This window comes from Anolis carolinensis, chromosome 4 (genome assembly GCF_035594765.1).
Source record: "Anolis carolinensis isolate JA03-04 chromosome 4, rAnoCar3.1.pri, whole genome shotgun sequence".
In the NCBI taxonomy this organism is placed as follows: Eukaryota; Metazoa; Chordata; class Lepidosauria; order Squamata; family Dactyloidae; genus Anolis; species Anolis carolinensis.
In genome coordinates this window covers 25,038,268-25,054,711 of record NC_085844.1, presented here as the reverse complement: position 1 = coordinate 25,054,711, position 16,444 = coordinate 25,038,268, and the positions used below count along the sequence as shown (strand labels likewise).

Below are 16,444 nucleotides of genomic sequence, written 5' to 3'. Positions count from 1 at the left end.
GAGACAAGAAAAACGTTCAAAAGATAAACCGGATTAAACCGGAGTTTAATCCGGGTTAAATCAAAACAGCTTGCTTCAGCCTGGGAATAAACAAACAGAAGCTGGTGAACAGAAAGTTCAAAGGAATGCAACTAATTGGCAGCAGATGCTTCTCTGCTGCCAAGAGCTATGTTTGAGTAACTTAGAGGTTACTCCTCCACACAGCAGGCAATTTCCCGATACAAACATAGCAGACGAGGGCAGAAGCAGTCAGCGAAGTCCCAATCCGTTCCGAAGGTCGTAAGGCAGATGCAGACGTTTGTAGTTCACCAGTTCCAACGATAGACACAGGTAGGAGATTCCGAGGCCGTAGTCAGTAAGTCCGTAAGTCCAGAGTAAGCAGATGGCGTCCGTCAAGAAGACGACGGAAGGTCAAAGCTATTAAGATTAAGCAGAGGTTGCACAACAAAACCCCACACAATTCCTCCCGCCGTCTGAGCCCAATGTCCAGGATAACTTACGTAGTCAGCAAACGAATCACACCCGTCTTCAGGAAAACTTCCCACACAGATCCCAAGCGTTCGTCCAGATTACCTTGCCCAACGCAATTTGCTATTGCTCCCAAACCCCATTTTATGCCAGTTACAAGTCCTCATCGCTATCAGCTGTTCTCCTTAGCCCGGGCGTTTCCTCATCACTTTCCTCATCAGAACTGGAACACCTTTGACTACGCCCCACAGCATCCCCAGCTGTGGATCCCGTCCCATCCCTCCAGCTTGTCCACGGGTCTAATCCTGAAGGTCCCCAATCGCCTTCCATACTATCATTGCCAGTGGCACCCAAATCCTCTCTTACACGAGTCCATTCCATGTCATCCTCCTCCGAACTAACCATCTCTTCCTCCATTCTCTCAGTAAACCCCTCAAAAGAATCCTCGTCAGATGGTTCTGCAAAGATATCTCGCAGCCGCTTCCTTTCTCGCTCCTCGAGAGTATCTGACTCTCGAGGAGTCTTACGCCCACGTCTCCCAGTAGTAGAGCCATGAGGCTCAACCATAACATTTAACCCATGGTGTAATATGGTAATAAAAACAGGGACCTGCCTTACAGGTTTCTTCTAAAAATTTCAACAAGATAATGTGTGAAACACTTTGAACACTCAAAACGCAATATACAAAGGCCATAAATTAATAGCATATTAAATGTTGATGTGGTTTTGAATACAGTAATTTGTAATAATGCAAATTTACTGTTTACACCCTGGATAGATTCTGACCAGTTCTCTTACTTTTTTCTCAAATGTTTCACTGCTGATTGAACATGAGGACTAAGCTTTAAACACTGGCTATTATTTAGAATATAAAAAAAACCAATGGGGAGTGATTGCAGTGCATTTGTCTGTTTTTACAATGAGTCCAGCACAGAGATAGTACCAACTTTGTAGGCAGCTGGTCAAAATTCTGTAGCTTCCTGTTTCTTCCCCATTCATCCTTTAGCTTAAATGGACAGAATTTTAACAAAAGATAATAAAAATAAGGTTATACGAAGTGCCCCTGGATTCATGGAATATGCATGTTTTTTCTTCCATTCCAATTATATAGGCTTTTGTGAATATAAGGAACAACTTCTTCCTTATCTAATTGGGGAACTAATTCTTTGCAGTGATAGGAGCCAACTAATTAGATTCAATTAGGCTGTGAATTGAGTGGAAAATGTGCTAACAAAAAGGGAACAATTTAATTAAATTTATTTATTAAGAAGTGATTGACTTAAATTACAATTTCAGCATTAATGTTTCAGTAGAGTTATATTTAATAATTAAACAGGCAGTAACGAGGAGCTGAAAATCCTTAACATTACCAACTGAGCTTTTATTCCAAACATCAGTTCTTTTTTCTTTTTTAATCCTACTTTTTATGAGTCCATCAAAGTTGATTACTCATGAAGTCAGGTCACAAGACTCAAACCAAGTCAAGTGGGATGAATAGAGTTTTTATTTTATACAGTCAGTAGTATTGTAATGTAATATAATGCCTATTTGCAGTTAACCCACTTGTTAAAAACGTCTTTTCAAGAAAAAATAATTGAATTGGATTTGTATCATATTAAAAATGAATGTGCTAACCCTTTCCCATTTCTGATTCTTTGTTTATATTGCAGAGGCGAATTTGCACTGTGGCTTGATGGGGATCTCTATCATGGAAGAAGTCATTCTTGTAAAACATTTGGGAATCGCACTCTTTCTAAGAAAGAAGACTTCATTATACAAGACATTGAAATTTGGGGCTTTGAATAAATAAAAACTGCCATTATGAAAGGTTGTCCCAAACCTGACACTGATCAATGCAGCTCAAAAGCCCTTGAAGCAATATAATGCAGCATATTTGTTTTGCAGTATGCCTTTTGAAATTCTCTGCATGGCCATCTTTATTTTTACATGAAACTGCATTGGGGTCGGAACTGTCCATTAAGAGTCTTTTTTTCTTTCTTTCATCTACCTGCTATATTTTGAATCCTACCATACTCTCAAATCATAATTGATTGTTTTTTTTTATAGGGGACACAGGTCTGAGTTGTCATGTAGCTCTCACTCTTCTTGTTTCTTTTCATCTCCACCAGTTCAGAGCTTATACTTCTTTTTTGGGCTATTTCATTGAGACAATAAAAATGATACAAATCCTATTGGATAATTCCTCTGTTGGCCCAAAAATGGGGCGGGGGGTGGGGGGAGAGAGATTCAGAATTTGTTGGCACTGATTAGTCTGGACTATTGTTTCTAGCAGTCAAATGGTGTCACTTACCAGACAGGAAAAATTCATATGCATTCAGCAGTGCCACTTTCTTCATGTAGAGAATTCACATCTGTTGCATTTTACAGTTGAAACATAGCTGCCCTATTGATTGTATTGAAGTATTTTGCACATGCTGTTAAATGATCTGCAGGCTTGGGACAAAGACTGGTCAAGATACATAAAAAAAGCATCAGACCATTGGACAAAGTGAGCATAATGCAACGAGTAATTCATAGTTGTAGCAGGGCATTATATGTACCAAGACTATGAAACAGATTCATTTTTTCCAAATAGCATATAAGATGTCTGATATATATACTGTTTTATAGTTCTGTTGTAGCCTTGTATCACATCATCTCCAATAATTGCTCCTGTCCAAAAAAAGAAAAAAAAATAGGTGTGATGTTTTCTCTTCTTTTGAGTGGATCTATGTTGTAAACTGCAGTTAGCACCAGCTCTGATGCAATGGGGTAATGTTCTCTAGATAGACATCGTAGATGTGTAATATGCAAACTTACTGTTCTGTGACCTCAAGACAAAAAAAAACCTTAAAAAGATAAAAGACAGGTTATAATATAGTAAATCAGTAGCTCTTGTCCACTTTTGTAGGGAAACTGAAAAGCCATTGTGGCAATAATCATTCAACAGTTTATTTCAAAGCTTATATTCTATGTTTATGCAAAACAAAAAAATAAAAAATGCTGTTAAGTGTGACAGTGAATGAATTTGTGCTGAAATCTCAGCTTTTCCAGATGAACATTGTATATATACCTTGTAAATTAATGTTTAAAGTAGTTTTTGTTATTTTAGGAGGGAAAAAGTCTTGATTGACGGGTTGCTTCTAGCACTTTAAAATTATTCTAGAAATGGAATAAAAAGCCAAATGGCTTGGCTTAAATAACTAACTATAATTGTATAGTATGTTGCTAATACCAAGTTGTTTCAGAAGTTTGAACACTTACCAAAAGAATGCTTAATGCTGTGTAATGGGAAAGAAGATGTTCTCTCTCTATAATATGCTCATGCTCAATATGGCTAAAACACAGCATTGTTTTCTGTCTCATTGTATAGCTCTACTCCTGTTAGAATCTAGTACAGTATATGTAGATTCAGTGTTTACAAACAAAAGGAACTGTAAATAAATTAAACATGGCTTTTCTCCCCTTTGGTCTTCCACAGCACTATTATTGTCTTTGTGGGTCAAGACTAAATATAAACAATCCTGTAATGGATTTTAAGTACTATACGGTAATAGTCATATATAGCAAATAAATCTAAATACATGTAACATTAAACTTGACTTGGCCTTTATTTAGATATGCAAGTGTTTCCTAAGTAGAGGTTTTTTTCTGTTACTAATGATTACTCTGCAAATCTCAATGTTTATATAGCGAAAAATAATTCCACTATCCATAAACAAGTGACAGCCAGTTTAGAGCATGCACCCAATTTTCAGCATAGAATATTTTAAGAAGAAAATTGATGTGGACTCAGACAGCTCCACAAGAACCATATAAACTTGGGTGTGTTGGGGGGGGGGGGGCGTAGCGTGGTGACAAGGGGAATGAAATGGGGCATCAGGTTAGAAGACATAGCTATTCTTTTATTAATGAAATGTTTCAAATCTCCAACATTTTGTTTCAGGCTCTTTTTATATTGAAATGTGTTGTCAACCCAAGGAGGACAAATTTTGGCCTCCAAGGTCATTCCTGTGGATGTCTATCTCTAAAGGATTTTTAAAAAAATGTTGATTTCTAATCATTTGACAATTTTAATTTTTCTTTTCAATTGATATGGTCCCCAAAGGGTTCCAATTGGCTGAAAATTGCCTCCTCTCTGCACAGTTGTCTAGCCTTGCTGTTAATAATATCCTCCTGTGGGGCATGAAACTTTTGATTCATTCATTTTTTTCCTGCTGCTCTCTCAATGTGTATGATGCTCATATGCTTTCATTTGTCTACACAGTTCAACTTCTGAAGACAACTGCATTGTCTGTTCTTTATATAGAAAAATATGCTATATATAAGTTAACTCATTGCATAGCCTGCTGAGACAACAATAAGGTCTGCATGCCGGATGTGGCCCTCCCACCCAGCTCCCTAAACTTTAGACTTAGGGTCGCCCTAAGTATGGAACGATTTGAAGGCACGCAACAGCAACAACAACAACCCTAATTAGATTGATTATCTCATCAGGCAAAAGCAGGTTTTCACTTCCCATTGAAATACTTGTAACTTTATGTTGGTTAAAATTGTTCTTCATTGTAAATATTGTATAATTCTTTCATGGGTTTTTTTTAACTACAAATAAGATATGTGCTTAGGAATTCGCTCATGATTTTTTTTTTCAATCTATAGTCTGGCCCCCCAACAATCTGAGGGACCAGGAGCCTCTGCTTTAAAAGTTTGAGGAGCCCCAGTTTAAATAATTGAAGTCTTATTCTAGATCTACTAATGTAGATGCTAAATAATTTACAAATTTATAGTTTTATATCACTATTCTAAATGTTTGTGCCAAACCATATTTTGCAATGCCTGCAAAACACTTCTTGTAATAGTTATCAGATTAATATTATTATTATACCAGACTGAAAGATATTAATTATATCCCAAGCAGATAGGCAAACATCCTTTTGTATGTGAATAGTAATGTAGCTTGGCAATTCTCCAGTTAGCATGCTCTTTCTGTTTACACAAAATAGTATTTTTTTACTTCTATAAGAAGATGTTTAATCTTTCAATTTGAAAGGCAACATGTTAAAATTAATGTAGGTACAGTAGTTTTTAACATTGAATCAGAAGTTGTTTAGGCAATTCGATACATGTTTCAAGCAAGGAAGTTCATAAATACATAATTTTAAATAATTGCAAAAATCTGAATTATACTTATATTTTGAAATCATAAATATTCAATATGTATATTTATGTGTGGTCAATACCCAGTGTAGTTTCATTCGTCAACTACATTACTTAACTGGATCTCAATACTGGAAAAGAGGCAGGATATAAATTAATAAATAATAAGTAATATTATAAAAATGCAGCATAATTTATTCTATATAGCATAGAGAGATTTCCAGTGCTCAGCAATGTTGAAGAAGACATGAAAAACCTCCAGTTCAAACATATTTACACTGATATTAAAACGAAGAAGTTTATGAATATCATTTCCTTATTTTGCTAGCAGATGGATTGGCCACTGCTATTTCATTTAAACTTCATAAGCTTACACTGTATTCAACTAAGACAAAAACCACTTCAACAGACTAGTGAATTTGTAATTTCATTGCATTCCAAATATATGCTCATTTCATTCCCCTACACAGATCTATTTTGAATACTCCAACCAAACATTGCTGTCTGGGGAAATTTAAGACCATGATAATAACATGTAGAAGTGCATTGACATCTCAGTTAGTCTTTGTAAAAAAAAAAGTCTTTTAATAGTCAATGTTCTCATTCTATAGCTAAAAAAGTAACTGCTTGTATTCTTTAGATTATCCCATGGTGTTATTCCAGCAAAGTTATGACTACATGGTCGTCACGGCCTTGCCACAACATTTCTCCTTCAAAGTCCACCATCCCATGTTTCCTGGCCCGCATGAGTATTCCAACAACCTTATCGGAAATGCGGACATATCTGTCAAAAAGATCTCCAAAAGTGACTTGGATCTTGCCATCACGACGGTGGCGGGCCATTGTCCTGATGATGAAGCACATGTCTTTCATTTCCCGATGAATATGGTCCTCTGCTCTCTTTGCCCTTTCTGCGGTTTTTGTCCCCTCTTTAGGACGACCGTAGCCTTTGTCTCCTTTGCGCAGGCGTTTGGACATGGACAACTCGTAGTCAAACTCCTCGCTGAAAGGATTGAGTTTTTGCATTATCATATGCTCATCAGCCCAATCTTGCCATCGTCCCCTTAGATTGTGTACTGGGCTATATTTCTTAGAAGCCTTGATGTTTCTGTTTGCCCTGGAGGAAACAACAGAGACATGGCTTATGAGTTACGCTGTATTGAAGTGCAACACCTAAAGCACAAGCCACTAGGTGGCATGTTATCATTAATTCTGAAGTCATAGGGTTCTCATAACTCTGAGAATGTTTATAACTTAACACTTGATGCCTTTTTAAATCTTAAGAACATCAGTTTTTGTTCTGGGTTGTATTTGTTCTTTTTTTCTCTCCAAAGAAAAATAAACTGCTTTGATCATATCCTTCATGAACTCAGGGCAGCTTACCTCATTTTATCCTCAGCAATCTTGAGAAATAGTTTAGTTTGCTGGGTGAACTTCATGACGAAATCAAGAATTGACGTTTGACTCTCTAATCATGACACCACGTTAAAATTGTAAGAAAAAATGTATATAGACAAAAGGTGTTGCCAAGATAAACTGTATAAACAGTCCAATCATACTCCTGATGAAGACTTAAACTGGCATTTTGATATTTTAACCTAGGCACGTTTTAAAAAATTCTGATTCTGGTGGGGCATGAGATACAAAAATGTCAAGTGTGTTTGGTTTCTAGAAAATAAGGTAAAGGTTTCCCCTGACGTTAAGTCCAGTCATGTCTGCCTCTGGGGGTTGGTGCTCATCTCCATTTCTAAGCTGAAGAGCCGGCATTGTCCGTAGACACCTCCAAGGTCATGTGGCTGGCATGACTGCATGGAGCGCCGTTACCTTCCTGCTGGAGCAGTACCTATTGATCTACTCACATTGGCATGTTTTCGAACTGCTAGGTTGACAGAAGCTGGAGCTAACAGCGGGCGCTCACTCAGCTCCCAGGATTTGAACCTGCGACCTTTCGGTCTACAAGTTCAGCAGCTCAGTGCTTTAACACACTTCGCCACCGGGGCTCCATTTTTCTAGAAAATACAGAAGTATATATTTTGATGTTGCCAAGTTAGATTCTAATGGTTGATGAGCATCAACAAGGAAAAATGTGAAGGTATATGTGAAGAAGATGATCTAGACCTGAAAGAAACAGCTTCTTTGACTAATATGGAGCAAACCCACATTCAGATGCCTAGACTCGTGTTATCCCAAATTAGCCATATGTGCAGCATGAAGGTAAACCACCTCCACACTGATCTAAGTTATCAGTGTAGTTCAGGCTTTGTGTGTATGTTGTAGTGAGAGATTTCATACCACTGCTGTTTCAGTGTTGAAAGTCATGAAGGTGAAAGTACAGTATATGCCTTTGGCTCCTCTGAGTCTGGGGATGAATTGCACCTGAGGATAGGATTATAGCTCCCGAAACTCTGTTTAGTCCTGTTCTGACTATCAGTATTTACATTGTCTCTTCATGCAGCATTGGAGAAAAGCAACAGAGCTTGCCAAAGCCCCCTGGTTCTGAACCTTCATTCTGGCATCTTTGCTATCTGCCATGAAGAACAGCACGTAACAGCTTTGTTCCCTTCTCTATCTGATTTCTACAAAGTTAGAAAGGCAAAAGTGAAGAAGGAAAGTAACTACAGCGGGAGAGCTCTAGGTTCTATTTTAATTATTTGGATCTCTTCCCATCCTGGACATTTTGTCCCCTTCTATTCTCTCTTCCTTTAATATTGTTAATTCTTTAATATTGTTATCGACTTCCTTTTAATCTTCACTTTATTGGGCTAGATTAACACCACTTTATTTGGCGACTGGCTTTCAGCAATTATAGCAGAATGCAATCTAATGCATAGGTTATCTCCCATAGACCCTTTTCTGCTATAATATTCTCTCTCCCTCTCCCTCTCGCCTGTTTCCTTTTTCTTAATTTAGAACTAAAGGACCAGATAGAAAAATACTACACTAATGAAAGGCAATTGGCAGACGGTGGCTGTCACCCCCATCCCTCTTCCTACCCACAGCTTTTAAAATCCCATCTTCTGTATTAATATCCATTTATGAATAAATAAATTACCCTCTAACATGATACCTTTCACATTCAGGAGGGTCCAGCACAACCTTGGGAAAGACTAGGGGCATTCAGGTAGTTACTAAAGAAAGGAAGGGGCATGAAAATGAACTTTCCCCAGTCCTTTTTTTTTTTTTTTGAAGAAGGAAATTGAAGTCAAATCTATTCAGATTAGCAAAAAAAAAACCCCATAAAGATAAAAACACTAGTATATGAATACTATTATGAAAGACAAAGCAAGTCATATACCAAGTCAGATGCATCCAGAGAAGAGAGAAATGGTGCTATTGTGAATGGACAAACCACTGGAAAGGAAGAAAAGAGTGGAACTGCCCTCCTTCTTCAGTACTCTGGGGGGGGGGGGGGGCGGTGATAACCTTAATTTAGTATAAGTGAATCCTCAAACAGTTAAAAGGTGCATCTACACTACAGAATTAATGCAGTTTGACACCACTTGTAATTTATTATTTACAGTATTTATATTCTGCCCTTCTCACCCCGAAGGGGACTCAGGACGGATCACATTACACATATACATGGCAAACATTCAATGCCTTAACATAGAACAAAGACAAACGCAGGCTCCGAGCTGGCATCGAACTCATGACCTTTTGGTCAGAGTGATTTGTTGCAGCTCGCTGCAGTTGACTGCTCACCAGCCTGCGCCACAGCCCGGGCCTTCTTTGAAGCATTCTTTGGCAGAGAAAGCTAAAGAACTGGTAAAACTACAACTCCCATAATTTTATGTACATTTAAAAACAGTCATTATGGTTAATAAATAGGATCATAAAAGCATGATGTAAAATCAAATGAAATCTTATACAAAGGATGACAAGTAATTTACCACTTCTGAATAGCTATGTTAAGGTCAGACACTTAATGAAACATGTCAGAAGTTCATGTGACTATGACTAAAGGTTACTTACACCACTGCTACAGTTGCATTTTATTTTTAGTCAGTAGTTGGTGTTAATCTGGATAGGCTTCATTTTGAAATGCATGGGCTATTAGGTGGAAATTATATCTGCAGGGCAAATTTTGAGACTCTTCTTTCCAAGAATATTTGCAAACAATGAACCCAACCTACTTTAATGGGATGTGACAGTCATTAGAATCCCACAGAAGCAATATATGTACCAATTGCTAGAGAAGAATCTTTGTTTTCACAGTTACATTAGTTTTTAAATGGCATTTAAATAAAAATATAAGATCATTTTTTCCAAGCATAAAAATAGGCATATATGAGCCTGACCCAAGACATTGTGTACAGCATAACCCCCATATCTATGAGGGATAGCTTCCAAGACTGCATGAATACCTAAAACTATGGATGATAGGTACAGGTAAAGGTTTCCCCTGACGTTAAGTCCAGTCATGTCTGACTCTGGGGGTTGGTGCTCATCTCCATTTCTAAGCCGAAGAGCCGGCGTTGTCTGTAGACACCTCCAAGGTCATGTGGCCGGCATGACTGCATGGAGCGCCGTTACCTTCCTGCTGGAGCAGTACCTATTTATCTACCCACATTGGCATGTTTTCGAACTGCTAGGTTGGCAGAAGCTGGAGCGAATAGTAGGCGCTCACTCCGCTCCTGGGATTTGAACCTGCGACCTTTCGGTTTGCAAGTTCAGCAGCTCAGTGCTTTAACACACTTGGCCACCGAGAGAACTCTGTATGTTGACTATACTTAGGCAGGAAGCGAACCATAGAATCACATTGGGTGACCAAGAGAGGCCTACAAACATGGGGTGGAGGGAGGGTATAATTTTTGGATGGTGGGTAAGTGAAGCTGTGGATATCAGCAATGTGGATAAGGGAGTTGTGTGTACTACTATTTGTAGAGGACATTACTGCATGCTTATTGCATTGCAGGATAGGACCAACATACCATTATGATTATGGGAGACTTCAGCTAAGTGATGTAACTGCCCTTCACCATACTATTTTTTTCTTTTCACTTTTAAGGCATTTTGCAAGTACAAAGTGTTTGCCTAGTGGGAATTTTTCCTAAAATATCAATCAATCCATCTTGCCCTTGGTCGGCCTCTCTTCCTTTTTCCTTCCTTTTTCCCCACCATCATGATCTTTTCCGAGCTTTCCTGTCTTCTCATGATGTGCACTCTTACTTGTAAATAAAAAGAGACTAAGCTTAAACTACACACTATGCATTTAACACAGTCGATAGTGATTAATCTGGCTACAACTTATCTCATGTTCTTGCCCATCCTTCTCTCACATTATTGTTCATCACTATCTGTCAACTTTACTAAGCCTTGAATATTTGACCTTTCATGTCCATAAACCTCATCCAGTTTGGCATTATCCACCAGTTTTAATTTTAGCTTTCTAGATCAAGTAGATGAGTGGGATGGTCATGATTCTTGACAGCCTGGTAGCTGAGGCAGCTGAGAGTGGGTGCAAAGCTCCCATCCTGCTGTGATACTTTTGCACCTTGTTTGAACAGGTGCGAATAACATCACAGCATGACCAAAAAAAAAGATTAATCAGGTTAGCTTTTTCCATGATGGAAACAGAATCCAGGGTGTTGCTGCAGTAACGTATTAGATAAGGAGGCTACCAAGTTTCATAAATTTACAAAATGAAGCTTGCCTGGATGACTTTGATAATTTTAAGGTAATAGAAATACAACAGGCTCTAGGAAAACCTGGGTGTTGGTAATTGTATACTATCAAATCATTTTTCATTTGTGAAAGCTCTAACATGACCATCATTGCTGTTGTTTGACATCAAGTCATTTTTGATCTGCAGGTGATCCTTTCATGTTTTTTTTTCTGAGGCTAAGCATATGTGTCTTGCCTAAGATCATCAAGTGGGTTTTCATGGCCAACTGAGGATTTGAACCTTGTTCTCCAGAGATGTACTCCAACACTACACTGTGCTAGTTACTATTATATGGTTTTCTTGGAAAGATTTCTTCATAGGAATTTTTTATTTTTACCTTTCTCTCAGACTGAGAGGTCACCCAGTGGGTCTCTATGGTTGAGCATGGATTCCAACCCTAATTTCTAGAGTCCAGTGCTCAAACCACTACACCATTCTGGCTCACTACTCAGCAAAGAAGAGAAAAACTGTCAAAATTGGGGAAGGGAATAAAATCAAAGAAAGAATTTATATTTATGTTTCATCATACAGAATTAAATTATGAAAATCACATTTAGATGATCACCTTTCACCTGTGTGCTTTTGCATGTGGGAACATTTGCCAAATCTGTCTGGAAGTGTCAATTCGCAGACATGAATGTCAACATTTAGTAAGTGTACAATCACACAGATATCTTTCCTTGTTGCACCAGCACAATAAAACAAAGACTGCATCTAAAGAGGCTAGGTAAATCACTGGATATTTGTGCCATGGTGCTGCACTGGATTCAGCATGTACCCACTGAATCTGGGACCATGGGTACTGACAGTCCAGCTGGCATCAGCAGATACAACCATGGCAGCAGGGCATTCACAGGGAGCCCCATGGCTGGTGGGGAGCAGTGGCAGAGACACAGGGATGAACCATCTCCTTCCTCTGCACAGGAAAAAAGTGATGGTGATGTCTGTCTGGAAAGTGGATTGGCCCAAAACAGACTTTAAATGGCCACAAAGCCCCACAACAGTTCAGAGTTTCCTGAAAATTCTAGAGTATCTTTTGACTTTGCTTAAATCAAAGCAAAGTTTGGCTAAGGCCAGAAAACCCAGGAAATTCACAAGTAGACGAGCCCTCAGTCTACATGAATATTGTATTGTTTTAACTAGTCTGATTCAAAAAGGAGTCTCAAAGTACAGTAGAGTCTCAGTTATCCAACACTCACTTATCCAACGTTCTGGATTATCCAACGCATTTTTGTAGTCAATGTTTTCAATACAACATGATATTTTGGTGCTAAATTCGTAAATACAGTAATTACAACATAACATTACTGCGTATTGAACTACTTTTTCTGTCAAATTTGTTGTATAACATGATGTTTTGGTGCTTCATTTGTAAAATCATAACCTAATTTGATGTTTAATAGGCTTTTCCTTAATGCCTCCTTATTATCCAACATATTTGCTTATCCAACATTCTGCTGGCCCGTTTATGTTGGATAAATGAGACTCTACTGTATTATGGAGTTCTCACCTCCAGTCACTTTATAAGATCAGTCTAATATTCTTAGCTGAGGGTAGGAAGGCACATTTGTAGGAGGGGTTGGGAATTTCTCTGAACAAGGGCTACATTAATTGCAGAGGAAGTAATGCATGGTGACATGTTCAGCCATTAAGGTGAATAGGGAATAGTGAAACATGCACTTCCAGGAATTTTATAAGGTTATTTCCTGTGCTTGCAGAGTTTAGGATTTGAGGCTAATAATATCACATATGCTTCAGCATAAATTGCTGTCATCAGTATCCCTGTGTAAAATATCTGATTTACATTTGAGAATGTGGGGAATGCTGTGGACATCTGGCCCGCCAAAGAACTCAGGTCAGTACTTGGTAAACTATCTGGATGGAAATGACCTCTGCTGGAAGAAACAAACTTCTTTAGCCTCACAAGTCCATGATTTTTAAAAATCACAAAATTCCTGCTAGTGACGCCTTCCAGTATAAAGGGCATTTACATTCACAATGAAAGTGTGTGGAGCACAGAAGTAAATGGGGAAATTACAAAACTGTAGGCATCTTGAACAATGTACCTGCCCTGCAGACCTCTTTATCTTTTCTGTCTTGTTAGTCTTTTATAATCCTGTTCAATTGCTATTTAACCGGTCTGGTGGTGGCTCCCATGGGTTCTGCCAAGCACTTTAAAAGGAGGTGAAAACAACTAGAATCTTTATGCTTCTATACCACACAAGTTATGTGAAGTGGCTGCACACAGCTATATACACTTTACAGTAGTAATGTTTCAAAAAATAGACCAGAAATTGCCTTCTCTGCCAGTATTTCATTGTATATAAGGCCTATTGGTATTTCAGAAAGGCCGGCTATATAAGAGGAGTAGTGTAGACCATTTTATTTTCCTGGAGCAGTTTCTACAAACATTAGCCTGTTGAAATAGCACAAATAGCTATCCTAATGGTTGTTCATTATAGATAAGTGGCGGTGGCCAGCTTTTTGCCCAGAATGTCTTTAATTCCTACTGTCTCACACTTTTTCTTTTTTCTTTTTTAAAAAAGGAATCTTTGTATTTTGGCAACACCAACATGGAACAGTGGTCTAAATGTTGGAATATCTATTAGACCTTTGGAATCGAAAAGAAAGAGGCTGGTTTGTACATCTCAATCCATAGGCTTTGATGCCAGACATATTGAAATGTTATTTTCATTGGGAGGAGGGGGTGTATAAAGAAGTCTTACTGGAAATAATAGATGGCAGTCCAACTTTATGAAGAAAATGCTTTATAAAGAAATGCTCTAACTGGACAAGATCCAGTCTGAAATGTTTGGAAAATAATCAGTTACTGAGGAAGGAAGCTTACTCTTACATGAATGTTATAGTTTTCTTAATTACATGTTTTTATATTGTGCTTTTAAAACTCTTTTATGTTGTGCTTTTAATCTAACTCTTTTTTAAATTTTTGATCTTGTTTTGTGTTTTAATGGTGCCTCTTAGTCAGTAGGATTTGAAGCTGCCTGGAGTCTCATTCTTGGAAGAAAAGCAGACTTTAAATCCAAATGATAAATAAGTAAAGCAATAGCTCTTTACTGTGTTCATACACAATGCACAGCCACAGGATGTGGTGATGAACACTCAACTCAGTGGATGGCATGGCTGTGTCTTTAATGTTGCTGGGTGCCCTTAATGTAGTTTGTTTTCCCTGTTTCTTCTCCTCTTTTAATAGCCCAAAGAGCATCCCAAAATTGATGCCTAGAAGAAAGTTGTACCGTCCTTAATGGGCTGTACCAAGGTCAGATGAGGAGGAAGGAAGGGACCCACAAAACTGTGTGGAGGCATCAAACATTAAACAGATCTCCACCCACAGTAGGTGCTTCCACCCTATTTCTACCTACTTCTAGATTCACATACTAAAGCTCATTCTGTTCAAAAGGCTCCTATCACATTTCTGAACATTCTCAGTGGATCTAAGAGTAGGAGTTGAGAAAGATAATCAGATCCTACCATCTTCATTCTATCAGTTTGATGTTCACTATCATATGATGCCCTTTAAAAAAAAAAGATGAGAGAATGAATGGAGAGAAAAGCAAGTCCTATTGAAAAAGAAATTCCACATTTGGATGTAAGCAAAAAAAAAAAAAAAAAACAGTCCTGGGACAGACAAACAAAAAAAACATGGGAGACGGCTACAGCTCCCAAAACCCTCAGTCTGAAAAAGCAACTTTTCCCATCACTGAAAAAAGTTCTACAGTTACCAAGCCTGTGTCTAAACCAAAGTGGTTGTAGTTTAAGTTGTATGATACAAATACTTTAGAAGCACCTAGTCTTTCCATTTCATAGAGTTATCAGAGAAATACATTTATTTGTCTCTAATAGTACCATGAATTAACCTGGGTAACGTTTAGTAATTGACCTAAAAGCCCAAGTATAGTTAAAATATAGGCTTTGCTCTTATCTGTATGTATTACACAAGAAGTTTATTTGAAATGGCTTCTTTGAGGAAATTCCTCATTAGCCCCTATGGAGAGGGGGTACTTGTGTCTTCCTGTATATCATGTAAACTCACCCTCTCCCTTCATTCTTATGCCAAGACAGAAACCACTCTTGTGATTAACATTCCTATCACAACAGGCACATGGAAAGCACTTCAAGCAAAGCCTAGCCTATCAGAACAGGATCTAAGAGTAGGTCTGGGAACACCACTTGGAAAAAACAGTGATTTTACTCACTGTGATGATGTGGACCTCTTTATCCTTACAGGACTAAATTCTTCTTGATGACTGTTTTCTGTATCAAGTCTGTCCTCCATGTCTCCTCCATAGCCACTGTCCTCAGTCTCCAAACTTTCACTGCGATACTTTTGCATTTCTTGGTCTGGGGCCTTATCCTCCTGTTCCACTTGCTTCCATCCCTTTGTCAGTTCAGATACCAGGTTAGAGCATTTTCTCCTTCTGGTTGGGGACATTTTGCTATTAAGGAGTTTATCAATGTCTTTATGTTCTTTGATACTGCTGTCCGTCTCCGTGCACCCATTGTCTTTTTCATACTTGTCACTGAGGATATTGACACCACTTCCTCTTTCGTAGATTTTGCTCACAATGGTTTTGGTCACTTCTTTGCTTCTAATGTTCAGCTTCTGAAGAGCTTCATCAGATTCACTTGCACTTTGTCCTTCATTCTCTTCTGGTATTTCTTGTTTGGATGGAAATGATGTGTCTTTTTTTGGTTGATCTTTCTTGGAAAATGTACTGACTTTGGGGGGAGAAAAGTTTGGTGGTGTCTCCTCATTGGGCAGCCATCCACTGGGCTCCTGGGCTTGCTTAGTGTTGTGGTCTGTAGCCCATTGCTGCCAACCCCGTGCCAAGCTGATGACAAGGCTAGCTGTTCGTATCTTTTTAATGGCCCTTTTTGCTGGTGTGGTGGTCTGGTGTTCTTCTGGAGGCATAATGTTTGCTATCCTTGTTTTAAAACCACTTAGCAAAGACTATTCTGTAGCAAATAACAACTAGAGGGAATGGTGGGGATTTAAATAGATGGTGCAGGGACTTTATGATGCTGGAAAGTATGTGAAGTATTTCTCACATGGGAAGACTATCCTTACTCTGACAGTCTTCTTTTTCTAAAAGAGTCCAGGCTTGCATTTCACCGCAGCAGATGGACACTGGATAT

General features: G+C 38.4%; 2 protein-coding genes across 6 annotated transcripts in view; one reads left to right on the top strand and one right to left on the bottom strand.

Moving 5' to 3' along the window:
- Nucleotides 1-3,934, top strand: part of oxr1 (oxidation resistance 1) — a 282,299-nt gene extending 278,365 nt beyond the window's left edge. For all 5 annotated transcript variants that reach the window (XM_062980091.1, XM_062980092.1, XM_062980093.1 and 2 more), the window contains one exon: nucleotides 2,139-3,934. In XM_062980091.1, the coding sequence (XP_062836161.1) occupies nucleotides 2,139-2,274 (136 nt within the window). In that variant the 3' untranslated portion in view covers nucleotides 2,275-3,934. The remainder of the gene's footprint in view (nucleotides 1-2,138) is intronic.
- abra (actin binding Rho activating protein) lies at nucleotides 2,688-16,298 on the bottom strand. The gene is made up of 2 exons (XM_003219447.4): nucleotides 15,505-16,298; nucleotides 2,688-6,742 (listed from the first exon to the last, which is right to left on the bottom strand). Exons 1-2 carry the CDS (start codon nucleotides 16,218-16,220, stop codon nucleotides 6,280-6,282), a joined length of 1,179 nt encoding a protein of 392 aa, XP_003219495.2. The 5' UTR covers nucleotides 16,221-16,298; the 3' UTR covers nucleotides 2,688-6,279.
- Nucleotides 16,299-16,444: the final 146 nt, after the last annotated feature.